Genomic DNA, 27,124 nt, shown 5'->3' with positions numbered 1-27,124 from the left:
GGCTTTTCACAGTAACTTCATTGAAGCCTATTTGTGGCAATAAACAATTATTATTATTATTATTATTATTAATAATCTGTCGAGTAGTTTTGCCAGTTGTTTGCATGATCTGAACATAAAATATTTCAACATGTTGATCTGTAGTATCGTCTAAAGCTTAAATTGTTGTAATTAGAAAGTGCATTGCAGCAGTTTCAATAGTATTTCTGGATAATTATTAAACCTAATTGCACCGAGCAAAAATACATAACTACATAATGTGATATTTGAAAGGTAATGATGTTTGTAGAGCTGCATACCTCAAATAGTGTAAGTACGACAGTATTATCAGACTTACATTTTTGTTCTCTAGTCCTTATGGATAAACTGGAATAAATCAACACTTGATAATTTGTCAATATTTTCCATGAATATGGCAAATCCAAATAATAATGGAAACTTATTTCATGATTAATATGTTTGATGCAGTTGTTATGATCTCGATAGAGACCAGTAATGATTTTTTTGGTAACTCAAAAACCAGGGGCAGGGTTCTCTGTTCTCCAGGGTTCTAAGTGGTGACGTCAGGAGTGAATTGGTGGACTTCTATGACAATTAAATTGGCGCTGGTCCCAGAGAAATTCCTGATCCATTAATGAGCTGGTAGTGGCGCTACGTCAAACACGATTGATTCCAATGAAAAACGGTATCCAATTCGCTGGGTGCCCTGGCCAAGAAGGCTAGCTGCCCATCTCCTGTGCTGCCCGCGACAGTCTTAACACTGCGCTTTCTGTGTCTCGTCTCTCTCTCTCTCTCTCTCTCTCTCTCTCTTCCCCCTCCCGAGAACGTGGTCCATAACCAGAGACAGAGAATACCGGAGGGGGGCCCCCGGACTTGTGGCCCCTCACCGCCGCAGAGCAACAGCCAATCAACCTAGTCGGTGGGCAGGGAGGGCAGTCGACGAGGCGGAGATCGGCATCGGGCAACAAAGTGAAACTGCGTTGTGGTTTCCCGTGGCAGGACCCCCATGCCACCTCACCACCACCCCATCAATATTGTGTCTTGCAGGATCACCTGGCAACGAGTTGGGCCCTTCTGGAGTTCCCCAACCCCAAGCAGATTCCAGCAACGGATAGCAATGAGAGCCCCAAATGCCAGCCCGAGATACCCTGGAGCACCAGTCCGGGGATGATACTGACTTCCCGTCACCGCTGTCTCCGATACTTACCTCGGTTGTGCACTTTAGTGAATAGGCACCTGGGGCACTATCTCGTAGGCGCTATACATGTACGTCAGGTGGAAGTAGGAACCTCTTGAGGCCACAGACGGTTGGAGGGCGGCATGACCCCAGGTACTAGCTGCTATCCAGACAGGTCCCAGACGTCTGGAAATAGCGGTCTCATCAATAATTGAGATGCAGACACAGAGCCAGGGACTACATGAGGGGCAATCACGGTGGGGTTTGAAGGGACTGGGGGGGGGGGGAGAAGAGGACGGGTGGTCATGGGGGGGGGGGGGGGGGGGATTTGCTTCGGATGTGATGTCTGTGCCTTTGGCCAGTCCCCCTAGTCAGTGAATCTGGAGGCAATTAGAATACGGGCGCACACGTTGTGCGGCCTTTTGTGACTGCCTGGACCACATGCCCTACCCTTCTGGTCCTCCTCCACATCCTCCTCGTCAGATGAAGCCTGCTGTTCATCTCCCTCCTCCAACACGTCACTTCTCTGCTACACAATGTTGTGGAGGATGCAACAGGCCGCCACGATTTGGGAAACTCCCAGCGCTATACTGGAGGAACCTTTCAGAGTGGTCCGGGCACCTGAACCGCATCTTCAGGATGCCAAAACACCACTTGATCCCGCCCTTCATTGCGACACGGGCATCGTTTTAGCAGGTCTCCGCGTCTAGTCTGTGGCCTCCGGATAGGCGTCATCAGCCATGGCCGCAGCTGATAACCCCTATCCGCCGCAGCGGATAACCCCTGTCGCCCTGGAGCCAACCCCTCAACTGGGGGTACGCCTCGAAGGTGTTAGGAACTGTCAAATATGCCAGGATGAAGGCGTCGTGCACACTGCCCTATGCAGACGTGCATGATGTGCAGCTCGTGGTCGCACCAGGTCACAAACCAGCTGCACGTTCATCTAGTGGAACCCCTTTCAGCTTGTGAAGGCCGGCCCGTCATGAGCCGGTACTTGTAGGGGGACATGCATCCCGTCGATCACCCCCTAGATTTGGGCATCCCTGCGATGGCGGCGAATCCTGCTGCCTGGGCATCCTGGTGGGCTCGGTCCATGTTGAATTTGATATATTGTGCCGAACGGGCATACTGGGCCTCCGTTAAGGCGTGGATGCACCTGTGCACAAGCACTGAGAGATTCCAGACCGGTCCCCACTCAGCGCCTGGAAGGACCACGTGGCATAAAAGGTCAGGGTGACGGTCACCTTGACGGCCACCGGGAGTGGGTGTCCTTCCTCACACCCCCGCAGTTCCAGGTGTGCCGAGATCTGACAGATATGTTGCACTGTTCACCTGCTCAGCCCAAGTCTTCGGTGGCATACCTGGTCCAGCAGATCCTCAAATGATGGCACTACCAGTACACACTAGGCCTAATGCAGTGCCTCCTTCCCATTCTACCTTGGCCTGTTGGGCGACAAGCTCTCCATCCTTACCGGGTGCCTCCTGTTCCTTTGGGCAGGTTCTGCTGCTACAGGTTCCTCCCCAAGCAGCTCCTGCTCGTACAGCCTCAATGCATACCCCAAGACTCAGGCGGTGAGGATGAAGGCCACCATTCCTGTTTGGATTCTGAAGTCCATTGTCTGCAGGGGGTGAAAGGCAGACATGTTACCCTGGTGCGTATCCCCGTAACCAACCAGATCCACCGGTCTACACTGCACTGCATTTCTCCGCGCCCCCCAACCCCCTCCTTTCCCATCCCCACATACCCCTAGCCGGTCCCTCAAGCACTCTGTCCTCTGCACCGCATCCCTGGTCACGTCGGTGCCTGGCACCGTGGGGGCCTCTGGCCCCGGGACACTGGTGGCTGGCACTACCCAGTGCTGAACTCTGTGTCCCCTGTCCAGCGCCCTGCTGTAGGGGTCACCGTGGGTATTGTCCTTGGGAGGGGTGTGTGTTGCCCCGTGGCATGTGCCGTCTGGATGTGAGTGGGGAGTGCACACAAACAGCTGGTATCACTCTGCGTAACCACGGGCCTCAGTGAGGTGCGCAACAAAATGATGGCCTTGCAGGCCGTAGCAATGATGGTCCGTGCCTGGATACCGGCCCAGTCCCGGGAGTCACCCTGACACTACAGCCCATCTCCTGGTCTCTCACACACACACACACACACACACTCTCCCCTCCAGCGGCAGCCCACGGTCGCGCCTCTGGGAACATGTCCGATATCCTCTCTCTTCCTTGGCTGCCACAGCGGCTGTTTCCCGATTTCTTAAAACCACAAGTAAAACTTATCTTTGGTAATTCCTCCTGGCAGCGACGGAGCATCGTGAGATCCCTGGAGAATACCGGGTCGGGCCCATTAATTATTTGCCAGTGCTGTTTACTGTACAATGTGGGGTTGCGGAGTAGAACGCATTGCGCCACTGTTGAAGCACCGGAGCACTGCATTCCTTCTGGCGACCGACGCTGGCTACAATTTCCAGCTCGTGCGCAAATCTGCCCAATCCCGTTTCGCGCTTCTGGCATCGCTGGATGGAGAATTCTGCCCCAGGTATTAACTAAAAATGAAAGAAGCTACTAGGTTCATTGTTTAAAACAAAAGATTCTGCTACACAAAAAAAACATGAATACAAATAACTACATCTTAAATAGACTATGTTAAGGATATTAAAAAAGCACAAACTCTGAATCAAACTTCGGAATTCAAATTTCTTTATACACCCATTTGACTCAACCTCAAAAAACTTAAGAGTGAATCTTATCTGAAATTTGTGTTGAGTATTGTTTCAAAGATTCATATAAGGGTTGAGATTACTTTAGTTTTCGACTTACTTTTGGTAAGGTTGTTCCTTCACGTCTTATCCAACCGTTCTTTTTCGCACTCTTACTCACTCTTTAACACTCGCTGTCTTTCTCGCCTGCCGTCCTTTTCTCTAATCTCTTTCTCTTTTTCCCAGCTTGGCTATCCCAGAAGTCAAACTCACTGTTAGTAGAGTCTTTAACTATCAAGAGTTTTAAACCCTTTTAGCCAGCATACAGAAATTCAACTGAATTCTGTTTGAAAGAAATATCCCCTGTCAAATTGTTCTAAAACTAAAATTGGTTGGCAAACAGAACCACACGCATGAATCTACTTCCCTGTGAAATATACTCCTTGTATATACTTCTTTGCTGTACTATTGTTTTATCTCCTGGGCAGCTTGGTTAAGTTATCGGTGTGTGGAGCAAGTTGCTTTTTATAAGAAATCATCCTTCAGAGACACCTAGTTTTTAAAGGGATCCCCTCAATATAAAATAGTTTTTTCCACCCTCCAAAAGCACATGGGCAATCTCACTCTAGAATGTTCATGATAGTAAACTTTTGGTTCTTCTAACAGGATCCTCCCGACTGGCAAGAGATTTTGACCTATTTCAGAGGTTCTGAGCTGCAGAACTATTTCACAAAGATCCTAGAAGATGATCTGAAGGCCATCATCAAGCCCCAGTACGTGGACCAGATCCCAAAGGCTGTAAAGGTAATTTTTAAAATCCAACAAATTTGATGCATTTAACTTGCCATAAGTTGTAAGTGATCTTTTAGACCGCTCAACAAATATGGCTATTTCACAACTTCTGCACTGTGCACGCTTGGAGCTGCTCCCAAAAATCATTCTGGCCTTGTGCACTAGTGATCCTTAGTAAGGAAACCCTCTGTGTGCTCAAATTTGCCATTTCAAGTTTTTTATTTTTATTGAAAGGTGCAAAATGTCCTCAAAGCCACATGTAACAAAACACAATTTGTAACATATCCTCCTGCTCCTGAAGAGCATGGATTTATTTTGGAGGTCTTACAGCTTTTAGTGCAAACATCTGCGTAATTTACTTACCTGAGCATAAAGTACACTGGTACGAGAATTAAATTAAATTAAATGAAATAGAGATGGCTATTCCAGCAAATAATGCCAAATTGTCATTAGTGAATTCAAGGATGCATTGTCGATCTATCAATTATGATTAGCTTTGTATCTTTATTTATCTCTTCCAGGCAATTAAGGGATGTAGGGAGTGGGTGGGAAAGTGGAGGTGAAGCCCAAGATCAGCCATGATCATATTGAATGGCCAAGCAGGCTTGTTGTCTCCTCATATTTCTTATGTTCTTATGTTTATTTAGCCATTCTTATGTAAAATGTATGCTACTTTATCACAATAATAAATTATGGTTCCTGCCAACTGAGTATGGAATGATATTGATTGTATTTTGAATCTGGGCTAATAGGGGAGTGCTGAACATGAACACCGTGCCACCAGGACAAATCTGCTGTAAGTGCCCTTTGCAGAGGTGAGCACCACTAATATGAAATAAGTGGTCTAGTCAAACTGAAAATGCAAATACAGGGTATTTGTAATGACTTTGTCCGAGTGATCAATCATACATTCTACGTCTGATGGTATCTATTAGTCACAGAAGACTTTGTGATGGCATTTCATGGCATTCAGATGGACTCAGGTCTTGGAACATAGAAAATAGGCACAGGAGTAGGCCATTCGGCCCTTCAAGCCTGCACCACCATTCAATATGTTCATGGCTGATCATGCAAATTCAGTATCCCACTCCCGCTTTCTCTCCATACCCCTTGATCATTTTAGCCAGCTCCCTCTTGAATATATCCAACAAACTGGTCCCAACAGCTTTCTGTGGTACAGAATTCCACAAGTTCACAACTTTCCGAGAGCAGAAATTCTTCCTTATCTCAGTCTTGAATGGCTTACCCCTTATTCTTAGGTTGTGCCCCTAGCTCTGGACGTCCCCAACATCAGGAATATTCTTCCTGCATCTAACCTGTCCAGTCCCATCAGGATTTAATATATTTTTATTAGATCCCCTCTCGTTCTTCTAAACTCCAGTGAGTACAAGCCCAGTCGATCCAGTCTTTCTTCATATGTCCTTCCTGCTATCCCGGGAATTAGTCTTGTGAACCTTCGCTGGACACCCTCAATAGCAAGAATGTCCTTCCTCAAACTAGGAGATCAAAACTGCACATAATACGCAAGGTGTGGCCTCACCAAGGTCCTCTATAACTGCAGCAAGACATCCCTACTCCTATACTCAAATCCTCTCGCTATGAAGGCCAGCATGCCATTAGCTTTCCTCACCGCCTGCTGTACCTGCATGCCAACCATCAGCGACTGTTCCACCATGACGCCCAGGTCTTGTTACACTTCCCCTTTTCCGAAACTGCCGTCATTCAGATAATAACCTGCCTTCCTGTTTTTGCCACCAAAGTGGATAACCTCACATTTACCCACATTATATTGCATTTGCCAAGTATTTGTCCACTCCTGCCTGCCAAGTCACCCTGCAGCCTCTTTGCATCCTCCTGACAGCACACACTGGCACCCAGCTTAGTGTCGTCTGCAAATTTGGAAATATTGAATGCAAATCATTAATGTATATTGTGAACAGCTGGGGTCCGAGCACTGAACCCTGTGGTACCCCACGAGTCACTGCCTGCCACTCTGAAAATCACATATAAGACATAGATTATCATAGAATTTACAGTGCAGAAGGAGGCCATTCGGCCCATCGGGTAGGAGCAGAGTTTGGCCACTCGGCCCATCGAGTCTGCTCCGCCATTCAATCATGGCTGATATTTTGCTCATTCCCATTCTCCTGCCTTCTCCCCATAACCCCTGAGCCCTTATTAATGAAGACCCTATCTATCTTTGTCTTAAAAGCACTCAGTGATTTGGCCTCCACAGCCTTCTGCGGCAAAGAGTTCCACAGATTCACCACCCTCTGACTGAAGAAATTCCCCCTCATCTCTGTTTTAAAGGATCGTACCTTTAGTCTGAGATTGTGTCCTCTGCTTCTAGTTTTTCCGACAAGTGGAAACATCCTCTCCACGTCCACTCTATCCATGCCACGCAGTATCCTGTAAGTTTCAATAAGATCCCCCTTCATCCTTCTAAACTCCAACGTGTACAGACCCAGAGTCCTCAAACGTTCCTCATACGACAAGCTCTTCATTCCAGGGATCATTCTTGTGAACCTCCTCTGGACCCTTTCCAAGGCCAGCACATCCTTCCTTAGATACGGGGCCCAAAACTGCTCACAATACTCCAAATGGTGTCTGACCAAAGCCTTATATAGCCTCAGAAGTACATCCCTGGTCTTGTATTCTAGCCTTCTTGACATGAATGCTAACATTGCATTTGTCTTCCTAACTGCCGACTGAACCTGCACGTTAACCTTGAGAGAACCGTGAACAAGGACTCCCAAGTCCCTTTGTGCTTCTGATTTCCTAAGCATCTTCCCATTTAGAAAATAGTCAATGCCTCCATTTCTTCTTCCAAAGTGCATAACCTCACACTTTTCCACATTGTACTCCATCTCCCACTTCTTTGCCCACTCTCCTAGCCTGTCCGAGTCCTTCTGCAGCCCGCCTGCTTCCTCAATACTACCTGCTCCTCTACAGATCTTTGTATCTTCTGCAAACTTAACAACAGTGCCTTCAGTTCCTTCCTCCAGATCATTAATGTATATTGTGAAAGTTGTGGTCCCAGCACCGACCCCTGAGGTACACCACTAGTCACCGGCTGCCATCCTGAAAAAGGCCCCTTTATCCCCACTCTCTGCCTCTGCCAGTCAGCCAAGCCTCTATCCATGCCAGGATCTTACCCTTAACACCATGGGCTCTTAACTTATTTAACAGTCTCCTATGCGGCACCTTGTCAAAGGCATTCTGGAAATCTAAATAAATCACGTCCACTGGTTCTACTTTGTATAACTTCCTTGTTAATTCCTCAGAGAACTCTTAACAGATTTGTCAGACATAACCTCCCCTTGACGAAGCCGTGCTGACTTAGTCCTATTTTATCACGCACTTCCAAGTACTCTGCAATCTCATCTTTAATAATGGACTCCAAAATCTTACCAATGACCGAAGTCAGGCTAACCGGCCTTTAATTTCCCGTCTTCTGCCTCCCTCCCTTCTTAAACAGCGGTGTTACATTAGCCACTTTCCAGTCCTCTGGGACCCTTCCTGCCTCCAGTGATTCCTGAAAGATCATCACCAATGCCTCCACAATCTCCTCAGCTATCTCTTTTAGAACCTTGGGGTGTAGTCCATCCAGTCCAGGTGATTTATCTACCTTCAGACCTTTCAGTTTACCCAGAACCTTCTCCTTAATGATGGTCACTGCACTCGCCTTTCTGATTCTCCTGGAGCTCTGGCATCCCACTGGTGTCTTCCACTGTGAAGACTGATGTAAAGTAACTATTCAGTTCCTCTGCCATTTCTTTGTTTCCTATTATTACTTCTCCAGCCACATTTCCCAGCGGTCCAATGTCTATTTTTGCTTCTCTTACCTTTTATATATTGAAAAAAACTCTTCCTATGTTCCTTTGTATTACTAGCTAGCTTGCACTCATACTTCATCTTCTACCCCCTTATTGCTTTTTTAGTTGTCCTCTGCTCGGTTTTAAAGTCTTCCCACTAATTCTCACCACTTTGTATGCTTTTTCTTTAGCTTTTATGCTGTCCTTGACTTCCCTCGTCAGCCATGGATACCTTGTCCTTTCCTTACCATGTTTCCTCCTCCTTGGGATGAATTTCTGTTGTGCCTCCCGAATAACCCCCCAAAAATCGTGCCATTGCTGTTCCACTGTCTTCCCTGCTAGGCTCCTTTTCCAATCAACTCTGGCCCGCTCCTCCGTCATGTCTGTGTAGTTACCCTTATTTAGTTGTAATACCGTTACATCTGATTGCAGCTTCTCCCTCTCAAACTGCAGGGTAAATTCTATCATATTGTGGTCACTGCTCCCTAAGGGTTCCTTCACCTGAAGTTCCCTAATCATGTCTGCCTCATTACACATCACCAAATCCAGAATTGCCTGTTCCCTAGTAGGCTGTCACAAGCTGCTCCAAAAAGCCATCTCTTAGACATTCCACAAATTCCTTTTCTTGGGATCCACTACCAACCTAATTTTCCCAGTCCACCTGCATATTGAAGTCCCCCATGATTATTGTAATATTGCCTTTTTTTCATGCCTTTTCTATCTCCGGATTTATTTTCTGCCCCAAATCCTGACTACTGCTAGGGGGCCTGTACATAACTCCCATCAGGGTCTTTTTACCTTTGCTATTCCTCAACTCTACCCACAGAGATTCTATGCCTTCTGATCCTATATCGCTCCTTGCTATCGATTTAACTTCATTCCTTACTGACAATGCAACCCCGCCTTCTTTGCCCATCTGCCTGTCCTTTCGATAGGATACATATCCTTGGGTATTTAGATCCCAGCCCTGATTCCCTTGCAGCCACGTCCCTGTGATGCCCACATCGTACCCGTTTATTCCCACTCTCTGCTTCCTGTCTGCCAACCAGTTCTCTAACCACGCCAATATATTACCCCCAATACCATGAGCTTTGGTTTCACTCATTAATCTCTTCTGTGGGGTCTTGTCAAAAGTGTTTTGAAAGTCCAGATACACAACATCCACTGGTTCACCCCTTCGCGACCCACGCCGGCCGACCTTCGCGACCCACGCCGGCCGACCTTCGCGACCCACGCCGGCCGACCTTCGCGACCCACGCCGGCCGACCTTCGCGACCCACGCCGGCCGACCTTCGCGACCCACGCCGGCCGACCTTTGCGACCCACGCCGGCCGACCTTTGCGACCCACGCCGGCCGTCCTTCGTGACCCACGCCGGCCGTCCTTCGTGACCCACGCCGGCCGTCCTTCGTGACCCACGCCGGCCGGCCCTCGCGACCCACGCCGGCCGTCCTTCGCGACCCACGCCGGCCGTCCTTCGCGACCCACGCCGGCCGTCCTTCGCGACCCACGCCGGCCGGCTTTCGCGACCCACGCCGGCCGGCCCTCGCGACCCACGCCGGCCGGCCCTCGCGACCCACGCCGGCCGGCCCTCGCGACCCACGCCGGCCGGCCCTCGCGACCCACGCCGGCCGGCCCTCGCGACCCACGCCGGCCGGCCCTCGCGACCCACGCCGGCCGGCCCTCGCGACCCACGCCGGCCGGCCCTCGCGACCCACGCCGGCCGGCCCTCGCGACCCACGCCGGCCGGCCCTCGCGACCCACGCCGGCCGGCCCTCGCGACCCACGCCGGCCGGCCCTCGCGACCCACGCCGGCCGGCCCTCGCGACCCACGCCGGCCGGCCCTCGCGACCCACGCCGGCCGGCCCTCGCGACCCACGCCGGCCGGCCCTCGCGACCCACGCCGGCCGACCCGCGTCGCACCATTTTCTCTTATCTTGTTTGCTGCTGACAAAAATGGAGGAAATAGTTTTGGGTTCCTTTGACACTCGTACATGCTCCTCCAATGGAACCTGTTGGATGAAGGTGAAGCCTTCCGGTGTCGGAAAGTATGGAGTCTCCATCTGTCCAAAGTTCTGCATTTTTTCCCTGTAAAATTGTATCAAATAAAACCCCCCCCCGAACTTGTAAAAAAAAAATTAAATGAATAAAATAAATGAATAAAACACCCTGGAACTTGTAAAACAAAAAGCTGCGACTGTTTAAAAAGAAAGCGGCCGCACTGCGCATGCGCGCCCATGATCGGGCACGCATACGCAGTGCAGCTGCATTTTCTTTCTACATGTTCACGGCCATTTTGAAGGCGCTTGCAGCCGGCGTTATTAACAGCCGGCTGTTGCGCGCAGATTTGCACGATCGGGAGTGCCGCGACCCCCCCGACACCCGCCCCCGAGTTTGACAATGCCTAACTTAATGTGTCAACATCTTTCTGTTTTTAAGCTTCTTTCTACGCTGCTTACAATGCCACCTATTTTGTGTCAATGGCAAATTTGGATGTGCGGATTCCTATTTTGTCAGCTAAGTCATTAATAAATACAATGGATAGGTCTCAACACCGATCCTTGCAGGGTGACACAGTGGTTCATACTGCTGCCTCACAGCGCCAGGGATCCGGTTTCGATTCTGACCCAGGGTGACTGTGTGTAATTTTGCACGTTCTCCCCATGTCTGCGTGGGTTTCCTCAGGGTTTCCTCCCACAGTCCAGAGATATGCTGGTTAGGTGGATTGGCCATGCTTAATTGCCCCTTAGTGTCGATCGATTAGGTGAGGTGATGGGGATAGGGCGAGGGAGTGGGCCTAGGTAGGATGCTCTTTCAGAGGGTCAGTGTAGTCTCGGTGGGGTGAATGACCTCGTTCATCACTGTAAGGTTTCTATGACATCAGTCACATCTGCTAGTTTCAGAATCTGCTCTTTATCCCTACTTTCTGTCACCTGTTATTCATTAATGAACTTCACTGTTGGCTAACAGTCTCTTATTATCCATCAAATAGTTCTGGAAGTCCAACATCCATAGACATTCCACTGTGTCGCGTAGTCACCTTTACAGGCAATTCAGTCAGGTTCTTTGGCCATAATTTGGCCGTTGCAAAACCACGCTGGCTCTCATCAGCTGAATATTTTCAAAATATTGTGAATTCTCACTTAAAGTTGTAGTTACGTTTCTGAAAAGTGCAACCTTAAGTGAAACAAGTTTAAGAAAATCAGATTTTCTCATTAGAAGCGATGTAAAAGTTGTCAGACCTTTCTCGTCAGGAAAAAATAAATTAAAACATAATATGAAATACTTAAATATGAAATACTGGGCATTCCTATATTCGTATAAATAAAATCAGCATTCAAAATATGATTTAAGAATATAAAAAAAATATGCCAACTCTTTCCATTGACTCTTCCTAAGGCTGACTCTCTCTTGCAGGCTGGCTGGCTGCCACTCACTGCTTGTCTACCTGACTCTCCCATTCACTGCTTCCTCTCCCAAATGATCACTCACAGCAAGGCCTTAAGAGGAGGGTGTCGAGACGGAGGAAGAAAGTGAAGCGACAGGATCTGAGAGTGGAGGAGTCGAGCAGGGTAGTGGTGTGGGAGAACCAGGCAGTGGGAGAGAGTCAGTGAGGGAAAGGGCCTTGGCTAGCAACTGAGGCTGTTCCATGATGGCACTGATTGGGTCATGCACGCTCCATCAGTCCCGGCATAAAATGACGCTAAAGCAACACTAAGTGAACACATATTAAGTGACCCTAATATATATCTGACTCTTCAACAAAATGGTGCAGCATGAGGGAACTTGAAACAGGGATGTAGGTCTATCCTTAATTGTTGACTCTAGCAATTTCCCAACAAATGTTAGGCTAACAGGTCTATAATGTTTCCCTTTTTGAATTTTCTGAAATAGCTGCGTGACTTGTAGTTCTCTGATCTAAAGTACAAGTATTTAAACAAAATATTGCCAATGGTGGAGAAGTGCTGAAAAAACTCAGCACATCTGGCAACATCTGTGGACAGAGAAACAGAATTAACATTTCACATCCATTTCACAACCCAATCTAAAGGGCTAATTCCCGAATATAAAAGTAGAGAGGTGTTGTTGCAATTGTATAGGGTATTTGTGAGACCACATCTGGACTATTGTGTCCAGTTTTGGTCTACTTATTTGAGAAAGGATGTGGTGGCATTGGAGACAGTTCAGAGGAGGTTCACGAGATTGATACTGGGAATGAAAGGGTTGATGTACGAGGCGAGATTGAACAGTTTGGGCTTATACTCGCTGGAGTTTAGAAGGACATAAGCGATTTTTCACAGCGTTCAGCAAAAGTATGTACCAGTGAAAAGGAAGGAATGTAGGAAAAGAGATAATCAGCCATGGATTTCTAAGGAAATAAAGGAGGGTATCAAATTGAAAGAAAATGCATATAAAGTGGCAGGAAATTAGAGGTTTGGGAAATCTTTAACGGTCAACAGAAAGCCATGAAAAAAGCTAAAAAGAAAAGTAAACTAGATTATGAGAGTAAACTAGCTCAGAATATAAAAACAGACAGCAAACGTTTCTCCAAATATATAAAATGAAAAGAGTGGCTAATGTAAACATTGGCCCTTTAGTTTATTAAAAAATATATTTATTAAAGTTTTTTAACACAATTTTTCTCCCTTACAAACAATGACATTGGCCCTTTAGTGGATGAGAAGGGGAATTTAATAATGGGAAATGAGGAAATGGCCAAGGCATTGAAGAGGTATTTTGTGTCGATCTTCACAGTGGAAGACACAAATAACATAGCAATAATTGATGGTAAGTAGGCTATGGCAGCTGATCATTATCACTAAGAAGGTAGTGTTGAGCAAGCTAATGGTGCTAAAGGTAAACAAATCTCCTGGCCCTGATGAATTGAACCCAGGGTACTAAAAGAGATGGTGAGGGAAATAGCAAATATGCTTGTGGTAATTTACCAAAATTCGCTGGACTCTGGGGCAGTTCTGGCAGATTGAAAAGCAGCAAATGCAACGTCATTGTTTTAAAAAAAGAGGTAGACAAAAGGCAGGTAACTATAGGCCGGTTAGCTTAACTTCTGTAGTGGGGAAAGTGCTTGAACCTATCATCAAGGAAGAAATAGCGAGACATCTGGATAGAAATCCCATTGGGCAGATGCAGCAAGGGTCATGAAAGGCAGGTCATGTTTAACTAATTTCCTGGATTTCTTTGAGGACATTACAAGCGCGGTAGACACCAGGGAACTGGTGGATGTGGTGTATCTGGATTTCGATAAGATGCCCCACAAAAGGCTGCTGCATAAGATAAAGGTGCACGGCATTATGGGTAATGTATTAGCAGGGATAGAGGATTGGTTTACTAACAGAAAGCAAAGAGTGGGGATAAATGAGAGTTTTTCTGGTTGGTGATTGGTGGCAAGTGGTATGCCTCAGGGATCAGTGTTGGGACTGCAATTGTTCACAATTTCCATAGATGATCTGGAGTTGGGGACCAAGTGTAATGTGTCAAAGTTCGCAGATGACACTAAGATGAGTGGTAGAGCAAAGACTGCAGAGGACACAAAGTCTGCAGAGGGATATAGATAGTTTAAGTGACTGGGCAAGGATCTGGCAGATGGAGTACAATGTTGGTAAATGGGAGGTGGTCCATTTTGGTAGGAATAACAGCAAAATATATTATTTAAATGGTAAAGAAATTGTGGCATGCTGCTGTGCAGAGGGACCTGGGTGCCCTTGTCCATGAATCACAAAGTTGGTTTGGAGTGCAGCAGATAGTCATTAAGGCACGCTGCTTGACTTTTTTGGGACAGGGATGATGGTCGTCTTCTTGAAGCAGATAGGGACCTCAGATTGTTGTAATGAAAAGTTGAAGATGTCAGCGAAAACCCCCACCAGCTGATCCGCGCAAGACCTGAGTGCACGTCCGGGTACCCCATCCGGGCCAGTAGCTTTCTGTGGGTTGACCTTCGAGAAGGCTGCTCTGACATCTGCAGTGGTGATCTCAGATACAAGTTCATCCGCGGCTTCTGGGGTGGAGGGCTCGCTCTCGCTGACCTCTTGCTCAAAGCGGGCATAGAATGCGTTGAGCTCATCAGGGAGTGGTGCATTGGAGCCGCCGATTTTATATGCCTTCATCTTGTAGCCCGTTATGTCTTGCAGACCTTGCCACAGATGGCGGGAATCCGTGTGGCCAGCCTGGGACTCGAGCTTACTGTCTTTTGGCATCTTTGATTTCTTTAGATCATATCTGGCTTTCTTTTAGAGGTCAGGGTCACCTGACTTGAACGCCTCAGACCTAGACTTCAGCAAGCAGTGAACATCCCTGTTCATCCAGGGTTTCCGGTTGGGAAACACGCGGATTTGCAGTTACTGTAGTGGCGTACTCATTCAGGCTGGTCGCAGAGTTTTTAAATACTGACCAGTCCACTGACTCCAAGCAGTCCCGCAGGAGATCATTTGATTCCTCAGACCAACAATGTACAACTTTCTTTGACGGATTCTCCCGCTTCAGTTTTTGCTTATAAGCAGGGAGCAGGAGCACAGCCTTGTGGTCAGATTTGCCAAAGTGTGGGCGGGTGATAGAGCGGTACGGCATGTTTGATATTTGTGTAGCAGTGGTCCAGGATGTTTGGGCCTCTGGTGGAACAGGTGACGTGTTGGTGGTAACTTGGTAGTATGCTCTTGAGCTTGGCCTGATTGAAGTCCCCAGCTACAATGAACAAGGCCTCGGGATGTTTCGTTTCAAGACTATTTGTGGTGGTGAATATTTTGTCGAGTGCAATTTTCACATTCGCAAGGGGTAGGATGTAAACTGCCGTCAGGATAATGGAGCTGAACTCCCGCGGAAGGTAGAAGGGGCGGCATTTTAGTGTCAGGTATTCCAGGTCCGGAGAGCAGAAACTCGCCAGTGTTGCTACATCTAGGCACCAGGATGTGTTGATTAGGGGGCAGACCCCACCTCCCCTTGTCTTGCCTGAGGCCGCCGTACGGTCCATTCGGTGGATTGAGAAGCCCTCTGGTTGTAGGGCAGAGTCCGGTGAAGCAGGAGTGAGCCATGTCTCCGTGAAGCAGAGCACACAGCAGTCCCTTCGTTCTCTTTGAAAAGTGAGTCTGGCTTTAAGTTCGTCTAGGTTGTTTTCCAGAGATTGGACATTTGCTAGGAGTAAGCTAGGCAGAGGGGCTTTGGGGCCAAGTTGTTTCACTCTCACCTGCAGGCCTGCACGTTTTAAGGGAATAGTTGTGAATAATTAAGAAGGCAAATGGAATTTTGTCCTTCATTGCTGGAGGGATGGAATTTAAAAACAGGGAGGTGATGTTGCAACTGTATAGGGTGCTGGTGAGGCCACACCTGGAGTACTGTGCACCGTTTTGGTCACCTTATGTACTGGTACTGGAGGGGGTGCAGAGGAGATTCACTAGGTTGATTCCGGAGTTGAGAGGATTAGCCTATGAGGAGAGACTGAGTAGACTACGACTATACTCCTTGGAGTTTAGAAGGAGGTGGGGATCTTAAAGAAACAAAATTATGATGGGAATAGATAAATAGAAACAGAGAGGTTGTTTCCACTGGCGGGTGAAACTGGAACTACGGGGCAAAGCCTCAAAATAAGGGCAACCAGATTTAGGGCTGAGTTGAGGAGGAACTTCTTCACCCAAAGGGTTGTGAATTTGTGGAATTCCCTGCCCAGTGAAGTAGTTGAGTGTACCTCGTTGAATGTTTTTAAGGCAAAGATAGATTTTTGAACCGTAAGGGAATTCAGGGTTATAGTGAGCGGGTAGGTAAGTGGAGCTGAGTCCACAAAAAAGATCAGCCATGATCTTTTTGAATGGCGGAGCAGGCTCGAGGGGCCAGATGGCCCACCCATGCTTCTAGTTCTTATGAGTCGAGAGAGCTTTGGAAAATTATCAGTGGAGAGTTTGCAGCGTTCTTGCTCACTTTAAAAAAATCTTGGGTGGAAACCATCTGGTCCTGGGGATTTGTAATGTTCCTTACTGTTACTTTGCTTATGTTAATTTTGGTGAAACTTTGCCTCTGATTGAACATTCCGGACATTGGAATGTCTCATGCTGACCTTCTCCACTACTGTAAATACATATGCAAAGTAATTATTCAAAATGACCACCATTTCCTTATTTTCATTGGCAGTACCATGCTTAGTTTTCAAGGTACTCTCATTGTTCCCGATCATCGTCTTTTCCTTAAGATGTCATGTGCCCAGACCAATGGGTCGGAGCATTGTCATCACCATGACTCGTTTGGTGAAAATGTTGAAATGGGAGACCTCAGACAAAAAACAGTTGCAAGTCAAGAGAGCAACATTCCAACCGCTCAAGGCTGACGCCCAAAGAGAAATGTCATGATGGTCAGCATATTGTTGGATCTATCTGACTTTCTCTTCCCATCACATGCCCTTTATCTTCCACATTTCTACAATTGTTTTTAAAAGGAGGAAGAAGTAATAATGTAGAACACGTCGAGCAACAAATCACGGAATGAAACTCATTAAACAGATTATAACAACTCTTTTATTTGTTTCTGCAGGGCACTGTGGGTTCTATTTTGGACAGAAAAGATGAGACCAAAACACAGAATGTTATTTGTGATCTTCTTGGTAAGAAAACTGGAGCTAAAGTTCCTGAAATATTTAAAATTTATTGGGTTATAGTTCAATACACAATCTGTTAGACGCCACAACATATTCTTCAATTAAGGGTGTCTTGCCAGTCCTACTCTTAACTATTTTAAAGATGTGAGTGTTGAAACTGTTTGCATTTAAAATGGAAAAAGAGAGTTCATGTTACATTGTTATCATCCCCCTCAAACAACTTAAAAGTACTTATTAAGAATTACTTAAAGGGACAACCACTGTCATGTGGCACCCATTTTATCAATAAAATGAAACACAAGTAGCACAACTGGTCAATCTGCTTTGTTGACATTGGTTAAGAAACTTGCAGACTAGGTCACTGGGAGAATTTGGTGCTTTTCTTTGTATAATGCCTTAAACTCTTTAGCATACACATGAACCACACATAATATAGTATTTCTTTGCTCCTCTTCAAGCTTGTCATGCTACATTTTGTGCTCAAGCTCTAGAAATGACGCTTGAACTCACCATTACCAACTGGAGGGGAGAATGCTATCAGAATTGGCTTTGGCTCAGTGGTAGCATTTTGCCTTTCTGAATGAAAGGTAGTCTGTTCAAGTTTCAACACAAAGCGTCAAGCACATCATTTAGGCTGACAGGAGCTCTTCTCCTGTCTCAGCCAATGTTCATTCTTCAGTCCATATTGCTAAAACAATATTTGATCATTTATTTAATTGCTGTTTGTACGTGTGCAAATTAGTTACTACATTTGCCTGCATTACAACAGTACGTAAAATTTTTAAATATAAATCTGTTCTTCACCAACTGAGCCAAGCTTAAAATAGACAAATAGACTCTCTGCTGTAATCTTAAAGTTCTAGATGTTGTAAATTAATAGATTACAATTTTTTTCCTACAGATCTGACTCACTTAAAAGAGAGGAATGTTGAGGATCTGTCTGGAGGAGAGCTGCAAAGATTTGCATGTGCAGTAGTGTGCATTCAAAAAGCAGATATGTAAGTTTCCAGGAGAATTTTAATTTCTAGTTATCTGTATCTTACCAGCAAAATCCTGCAACAGCCTGCTCCCACACTGTAGCATTAATGGAAATACGAGTTTATTTAAGAGTATTAAGAAACAGGAGTTTATATTTGAGTTTGACATCTCTTCCCAAGCAGTTTTGAGAAGATTTCTTTTGAGTTTCTGCTCAAATGTGTTAACAGAAAAACTGCCATCAATCAGCAAAATTGCAGTGTTTCATACAGATGCTAGGCCAACCAGTCCACAGCACCCTGGTTTTTCCCCTCTCACCCCTGTGCCCCCAGTCAGAAGAGTGACATAGACAATCTTCCAGTAGAAAGGGTCAGCTCCCGATTTGAGGAAATCACAGCATCTGCTATATTCACACCCACCCCCTCCAAAATCTTAGGATGGCAACTATCTGTTCCAAGAAACTGATACCCTTTCCACCACTGTTGCCCACGTCAACTAGAGGAGACCCTGACCTAGCACCAGTTTCTTTGGGATGTTTGGCATGTGACTCTCCACTTCTGCATCTGTTGACAACATCATGGCCACCAGCTCCCAAATGGGCCAACATTGCCCTTAACTACCAACCCTTCCGAGTACAACTGCCAAAATGTCTTGTGTGACCCCAGAATCCCTGCAAGCCACGTCCTATAGCTCCCACCATGCATTGTAGTTTCTCATTGCTCCCTGCAGTCAGCTAAACCTATGCCATTCCCTGCGTGCATCCTCCCCAGTTCCATCTTGTTCCCACGACCAAAAAATTAATTTCATGTTACATGGTTGCATTCTGAAAGCTGAAAAGCAAGGATGGGAATTGGATAAAATCGCATTCACATGTTCTACTGTGTTCTTTATTAATTTGACTTGATTACTTGTAAATGTTTCAGTGTGATCACATACTTTTATAACAATAATAATCTTTCTAGGGCAACATGGTGGCGCAGTGGATAGCGCTGAGGATGCGGGTTCGAATCCCGGCCCTGGGTCACTGTCCGTGTGGAGTTTGCACATTCTCCCCGTGTCTGTGTGGGTTTCACCCCCACAACCCAAAAGATGTGCAGGTTAGGTGCATTGACCACGTTAAATTGTCCCTTAATTGGAAAAAAAAATAATTGGGTACTCTAAATTTATAAAATAATAATAATCTTTATTAGTGTTACAAGTTACATTAACATTGCAATGAAGTTACTGTGAAACTTTTATTTGGCATGTATCATTATTGCACCTCGTGTTCAATGTTGCATTAGTAATAAGGTATTTGTTTCCCGTTCAATTTCTGGAAAAGTTTTAAAATGCTACTATATAAATTCTGACTCTAAAATCATGTTTTTTTTTCCAGTTTCATGTTTGATGAGCCCTCCAGTTACCTCGATGTTAAACAACGTTTGAAGGCTGCCATCACTATTCGCTCCCTTATAAATCCAGACAGGTAACTTCAGATGTATGTTGTTGTGCCAGCAAGAAATGACCCATCGCACAACTGGTACCCACAACAGACACAATTATTTGATCATGATTGAATTTTGGCAACTAACTTTTCAGTGACTATCTGTTGTCGTATCTTTTGATAACTTTAGTTGTTGGGGAAGCTATTTAAATTTCAGTATCATATTAGGTAATTTATTCAACTGCAATAGACCCCTTGAAATCTGCTGTGGAAAAATTGCGATATAGCTGTACCGTGAGAAATAATATACTTTGCAAGTCAAATTTTAGTATATAAACCAAATCTGTCACTTATCACAAATCTTCAATCATAATTATACCAACTGGTATATCATTTGTGTCAGCATGGTTGAAGAAGTGATAGAACTCTGTTGCCTGCACATTTCCCATTCGCATTGCCATTCAAATAGAGCTGTTAGTGCACCAGTTACAATTGTTTTAAGGTTTTCATTTTCTAATTCCTGATGAACATTTTTGTGGTCTGACCCATGTTGTGAAGTTCTTTACCAGTCAACAGACCCTTTAAGCTGACAGTAACATGTTCTTACCATGTGTACATTGAAGCTTTATTTTTTTAAGGTGGCAAAAGTTCAATTTTTGAAATCTGGAAAGGCATTCAAATGTTTAGAAAGTTCAAATATTGTGTCATCGTGTGAGGTTTCATTTTACATAATCCAGGTTGTTCTAATGGGCTGCATAAGTGCATGCTATGGAACCTCAAGAGCCACATTCAACATTTAAATCATTCTTATTAATTTGCATTAATTTAAAAAAAAAAAAAACATTTTTGAGGTTTCCATTTGTACAAATGACGCAACAAATCTTCAGAACTGGTATAGTACAGTATAAATGCTTCAACGAGGGCAGCACGGTGGCGCAGTGGGTTAGCTTTGTTGCCTCACGGTGCTGAGGTCCCAGGTTTGATCCCGGCTCTGGGTCACTGTCCGTGTGGGGTTTGCACATTCTCCCTGTGTTTGTGTGGGTTTCGCCCCCACAACCCAAAGATATGCTGATTAGGTGGATTTGCCACTCTAAATTGCCCCTTAATTGGAAAAAATGAATTGGGTACTCTAAATGTATAAAAAAAAAAAAAAAAAATCCTTCAACGTACATGAAGCAGAAAAAGACAGGAGAACACGTGTAGCGATTGCTCGTACAACCAATGAGCAGAAGGATAAGATTTTTGTGCCACGTTCTGACACGCACCAAAACACAACTCCAATTATACCAGAGGCACCAGTGACATATTATAATGTCTTTTTCTCAGATATACGACCTGCCTATACCTTTGCAGGAGCCAGTCAATGATTCAAAACGATCAAATTATTAGGGCAGCACAGCAGTTAGCACTGACACTTCACCGCGCCAGAGACCCAGGCTTGATTCTGACCTTGGGTGACTGTCTGTAGAGTTTGCACGTTTCTCCCTGTGTCTGTGTGGGTTTCGTCTGGGTGCTCCGGTTTCTTCCCACAGTCCAAAGATATGCAGGTTAGGTGTAGAGACCATGATCAATGCTAGGAGTTATGCGAATAGGACGGGGAGTAGGCGTCGATAGAGTGGCGTCGATAGAGTGCTCTTTCGGAGGGTTGGTATTTACACAGAGAACATAAGCAAATAATTGTAAAACTGTTTCAGATTGTACTCGTAGTCAGTGTCTCCTTGTACACAGACAATGACAGGATTAAAAGATACTACAACGCGCAGGAGATCTCAAGAAAACAGGATACCAGGAAAAAGCCATGAGTACATGGCCCTGTGGTACACAACCCTCCTTCAAAAGATAAAAAAAAGGAAAGGCTACCCATTTATATAAACAGAGAAAATAGGAGCAGGAGGAGGCCATTCAGCCCTTTGAGCCTGCTCCACCATTATGATCATGGCTGATCATCCAACTCGATAGCCCAATCCGACTTTCCCTCCCCATATCCTTTGATCCTCTTTGCCCTAAGTGCTATATCTAACTGCGTCTTGAAAACATACAATGTTTTGTCCTTAACTATTTCCTGTGGCAACGAATTTCCCAGGCTCACTACTCTCCGGGTGAAGAAATTTCTCCTAATCTCTGTCCTAAATGGTCTACCCCGTATCCTCAGACTGTGAGCCCTGGTTCCGGACACAACCACCATCAAGAACATCCTTCTTGCATCTAACTTGTCTCGTCCTGTTAGAATTGCATTGGTTTCTTTGAGATCCCCCCACATTCTTCTGAACTCCAACGAATACAATGCCAACCGATTCAATCTCATAGGTCAGTCCTGCCATCCCAGGAATCAGTCTGGTAAATCTTCGCTGCACTCCCTCTAGAGCAAAAACCTCCTTCCTCAGTTAAGGAGACCTAAACTGCACACACTATTCCAGGTGTGGCCTCAGCAAGGCCCTGTATAATTGCAGCAAGACACCCCTGCTCCTTTACTCTAATCCTCTCGCAATGCAGGCCAACATGCCATTTGCTTCTTTACCACCAGCAATACCTGTATGCTTACCTTCAGTGACTGGTGTACGAGGACACCTAGGTCTCATTGTACATTCCCCTCTCCTAATGTACGGCCATTCAGATAGTAGTCTGCCTTCTCGTTTTTGCTACCAACGTGGATAACCTCGCATTTATCAAAATTATGCCTACTCACTCAACTTGTTCAAATCACACTGAAGGATCTCTGCATCCTCCTCACAGCTCACCCTCTCACCCAGTTTGGTGTCATCTGCAAATTTGGAGATATTACATTTTCTTCCCTCTTCTAAATCATTAATATATATTGTGAATAACTGGTGTCCCAGCATCGATCCCTGCTGTACCCCACTAGACATTGCCTGCCAATTTGAAAAAGGTGTTAATTGCTACTCTTTGTTTCCTGTCTGCCAACCAGTTTTCTATCCATCTCAATACACTACCCTGAATGCGCTTTAATTTTACACGCTAATCTCTTATGCGGGACTTTGCCAAAAGCCTTCTGGAAGTCCAAATATACCACATCCACTGGCTCCCCCTCATTACATACGTGAAAAATTGCAGTAAATTTGTCAAGCATGATTTCCTCTTCATAAATCCATGCTGACTCTGTCTGATCTTGCCACTATTTTCTAAGTGCTCTGCTATAAAATCTTTGATAATGGATTCTAAAATCCACTCCACTGATGTCAGGCTTACTGATCTTCCCTGTTTTCTCACTCCCTTTTTAAATGGAGTTACATTAGCTACCCTCCAAACTGCATAGAATCCTGGAAGATGGCCACCAATGTAGCCACTATTTAAAGAGCCACTTTCTTAAGTACTATGGGATGTAGATTATCTGACCCTGGGGATTTATCAACCTGAAAAATGAAATGAATGAAAAATGAAATGAAATGAAAATGAAAAACTGAAAATCGCTTATTGTCATGAGTAAGCTTCAATTAAGTTACTGTGAAAAGCCCCTAGTCGCCACATTCCTGCGCCTGTTCGGGGAGGCTGGTACGAGAATTGAACCGTGCTGCTGGCCTGCCTTGGTCTGCTTTAAAAGCCAGCGATTTAGCCCAGTGTGCTAAACCAGCCACCTTCAATCCCATCAATTTCCCAAACACCATTTCTCTACTAATATTGATCTTCCGTTTCTCCCTCTCACTAAACCCTGCATTCTCCAACATTTTAGGTATGTTATTTATGTCCTCATTTGTGAAGATTGAACCAAAGTATGTATTTAGTTGCTCAGCCAATTTTTTTATGCCCTATTATCCATTCCCCTGTTTCTGAATGTAAGGGACCGATATTTGTCTTCACTAATTTTTTCCACTTCACATACCAATAGAAACTTTCAAGTCAGTTTTTGTGTTCCCTGCAAGCTTACTCTCTATTTTTCCCTTCTTAATCAATCTTTGCTCCTTCTTTGCTGAATTCTAAACTGCTCCCAATCCTCAGACCTGTTGTTTCCTTGGATTGAATACGATCTCTAGTTTCCCTTGTAAGCCATGGATTAGCCACCTTTCCCGTTTTACTTGTGTGCCAGACAAGAGTGAACAATTGTTGCAGTTCCCCCATGCGCTCCTTGAATGTTTGCCATTGCCTATCCACTGTCATCCCTTTAAGTAACGCCCCTCAATCGATCAAAGACAACCCACGCCTCATACTATCATAGTTTCCTTTATTAAGATTCAGGAGCCTTGTCTCAGAATCAACTACTTCATTCTCCATCTTGGCAGAAAATTCTATCATATTATGGTCGCTCATTCCCAAGGGGTCTCGCACAACTAGATTACCAATGATTCTGTTTTTATTACACAGTACCTAGTGTAAGGTGGCTTGTTCCCTAGTTGGTTCTACAATGTATTGGTCCAGAAAACCATCCCGTATACACTTCATGAATCCCTCCTCTACGGTATTGTAGCTAATTTGATTTGCCCACTTTATATGGAGATTAAAATCAACCATAATTGCAGATGTTCCTTTACCGCTTGCGTCTGTAATTTCTTGTTTAATGCCATTCCCAACATCACCACTGCAGTTTGGGGGTCTATATACGATGCCTGCTAATGTTTTTTGCCACTTGCGGTTATCAGCTCTACTCATACAGATTCCACATTGTCAGAGCTAATATTGTGTTAATTTCCTCTTTAACCAGTAATGTAACCCCACTGCCTTTTCCTTTTTGTCTGTCCTTCCTAAATTTTGAATACCCCAGGACATTCAGTTCCCATCTCTGGTCGCCCTGTAGCCATGTCTCCATAATCCCGATGATATCATACCCGTTCGAAACCCAACTCCGCCTCCCAAGACCTCCAGGCAATGAAAGGACACCCCAAGTGAAGGGGAATAACAGAATACTGCCCTCAGGACACAACATGTCCTGGCAGTGTACACTGTGTATACAAGAGCCAGTGATTCAAAGATACATACACCATGCCAGGATTTGCTACTAACAGACCTTAATCTTCTCCAGCCAAATTAGAGTCACTGCACAGGCCCCGCCAATGCTGGAAGACATGAATCATCCTCCAGCGAGGAACCCTGCCGACAGGAGGAGAAGAACTGTCAAGACACCCATGAACAGGGTGTCTCAAGGAGGGATTCTATCCCCTACCCCAACCAAGATGAGGAAAACTTTCTAAACCTAAATATGGCAAATCGGAGCCTGAATTAGTGCCTCTGCTACCCAGATAAAGAAAGGAAACCCCAGAAAGAGAGGAACAACAAGATTAGCCAATAAACATCGAACAAGGCCCAGCAACATACACTTCGCAATAAATGGTACCAGGGACAAAACAGTATAGCCTCGTAAGAAACCGAATACTGCCTCCCCAGGGGAGCCCAAGCCTCAAGAGAGAGGACGACAGTCTGGAAGTGCCTATATAAGACCCACTTAGAGGAGGAAGCCCTACTCTTCCATCCAGCCTAACCTCCCAACGAAGAAAGACTGCATAACAACACTGAACCAAAGCACGCAGACTGCATCTCTGCAATGAACAGGATGCTGCATTCCCAGGGGAACCAAATCTCAAGAAGGACAGCAGTTCAGGAGCCCCCAAAAGGAGACATCACGAGCAAAGGTAACCTACTCCACCACCCAATATACCCTCCACCCAACACAGGTAAACACAGTTGCTACTGCCCGAACCTACTCAATTAAGTGACCACTGCCACTACCTGCTCATCCAAATAAATATAGAAGACCAACCCAAGAAAGGCTAGATATCCAAGGATTAACCAACCACGTCCAGGTGTGCACCAATACATATTTGCCCATATTTCAACAACGGCAGAGGTGCCAACCACAGGAGAAAAATAATGAGCCAGTCTTCTCTGGGGTACATAATCTGTCCGTACCTTCATAGGAGACAAGCTCCCAAAATAACAAAAGTACAAAAGAAAAACACAACACTAATAGTTCTAATGGGAGGGTTTTCCTCACATACAATGAGAACTTGTAAGGCCAGACCAACCACCTCTGCACCAAACTTTCTACCGCCACCCTGCTGTGGTGCTGCTCATCTTCTCTGTAAACAAACTGAAGAGTACCTTTGAAAATAAGTACTCCTTCATTGCAAAAGCAAGGATTACAACACATATAAAAACAATGTTAGGTAAATACTGCACAACCCTCAAGTCATATACCCAACTCAGCGTGATTTTTGCCAAATAGCAGGATCAGATGCAACAAATGTCTCTGCGCTCATATATCACACACGTCTTGTCAGGATCAATGACAATAACACAAAATCAGCGATCGAATCACAAAGGGATAAAGTTCATGATTATTGATGAACTGCAAGATAACATCATCGTCCACAGAGCTTGGAAAGGCCAAAACCAAGAGTGGATCATCGAGCTTCATCCAGGATCCATCCAGAGTTTCACCAAAACCCCTACCCCTCCGTCATGTTGTTGTCCCAAAGCCCCGGCAGTGAGAAACATGGGTCCCAGCAAGTGACGAAGACCCGTCACCTCTGGCCACCTCCGACCCTTCTCAACAAATATAATAAGAGGACGAGACAATGTAAGACCAATGATCGGAATTCTCGACCAATCCTAAGCTTCGAAGATTGGATACAATGTGCTCCATCAAACTCAAAATGCCCAGCCTTCAAATCGGTTTGTGAAAGCATAATAGCAATTTCTCAAATCTGGCTGGGTATTCACCCCCAGATACCATCGGAAGACTATGCGCATGGACACTCGCTGTCTGGCCCATGTCCCCAAACTGACCAAGATGTTCGACATAACCCTAACCATGCGACAAGATTTCCAAGGACTGTGCCCTGCCGAGACCACTGCCTTATCGACTGACTGGATTCTCTTTTTTGCTTCATCCATTCTCTTCTGGATATCTTGCAGTTCATCAATATGAGCACGAATAACCTGTGCCAGGGAGCTGAGACCGTCGTCCACAACTTCCTCACAACGGCAGCCATCATCTCAACGCTGACGGCGTCACCGAAACGTAGGCCAGCTCACCAGCAAAACCGCCACTGCAAGCTGGGCCCCACCCCAGCTGCCTCCGAAAATCTAAATCAAATACAGATTTTCTTGACTTAACTCAGCTCCCCGTCGCCAAATCTAGCCAAGATATTCTTGGAAAATAGCACAGGACATACACACCAGGATCAAAGAATTATGGTTTGTGCATCAAATTTTTTTTTTAAAGGATTAAATGATGAGTTGTGCCAGAGTTCCCAGAAATGCAGCCGTTCCCCAACTTGCATTAAATTTAAAGTTGCTGGTATTATCTATGTTCTGATTAATGATTAATTCAACAGTGAGGCAACAGCATTATTTAAAAACAAAACCTTCAAATTTGAATATCAAAATTCAAATAGGATCAACTAGGAAATGAGGAATAGCACAATTACGACTAAGTTATCTGGGCTTCTTGAGTTAAATTGTCAGTGCTTGAGACCCACATGTTTGCCTTTCAAAATGCTTGGGACCCACATGTTCGACTTTTACGTCATGAATGCCTATGGTATGCATGACATTTTATGCCCACCTGATTACCCTTGAGCAATGTCTCAGTGAGATCCAATTCTTAAGCGTCACAATTTTCTCTTTATACTGTAGCATTGGTTTGGATTTGTTTATTGTCACGTGCACCGAGGTACAGTGAAAATGATTTTTCTGCGAGCAGCTCAAC

The 27,124-nt window shown here is 45.3% G+C and overlaps 1 protein-coding gene across 1 annotated transcript in view; it reads left to right on the top strand.

Moving 5' to 3' along the window:
- The window catches only part of abce1 (ATP-binding cassette, sub-family E (OABP), member 1), a 113,228-nt gene that overhangs the window by 45,079 nt on the left and 41,025 nt on the right, over nucleotides 1-27,124 (top strand). Inside the window, exons 6-9 of the mRNA XM_072496130.1 lie at nucleotides 4,534-4,671; nucleotides 17,003-17,072; nucleotides 17,968-18,064; nucleotides 19,417-19,506. Coding sequence (XP_072352231.1) covers nucleotides 4,534-4,671; nucleotides 17,003-17,072; nucleotides 17,968-18,064; nucleotides 19,417-19,506 — 395 coding nt within the window. The remainder of the gene's footprint in view (nucleotides 1-4,533; nucleotides 4,672-17,002; nucleotides 17,073-17,967; nucleotides 18,065-19,416; nucleotides 19,507-27,124) is intronic.

The sequence above is a fragment of the Scyliorhinus torazame genome, chromosome 3, assembly GCF_047496885.1.
Source record: "Scyliorhinus torazame isolate Kashiwa2021f chromosome 3, sScyTor2.1, whole genome shotgun sequence".
NCBI classification, from domain to species: domain Eukaryota; kingdom Metazoa; phylum Chordata; class Chondrichthyes; order Carcharhiniformes; family Scyliorhinidae; genus Scyliorhinus; species Scyliorhinus torazame.
Note: the sequence above shows the minus strand (reverse complement) of the source record. Positions and strands in the feature narration are given on the sequence as shown.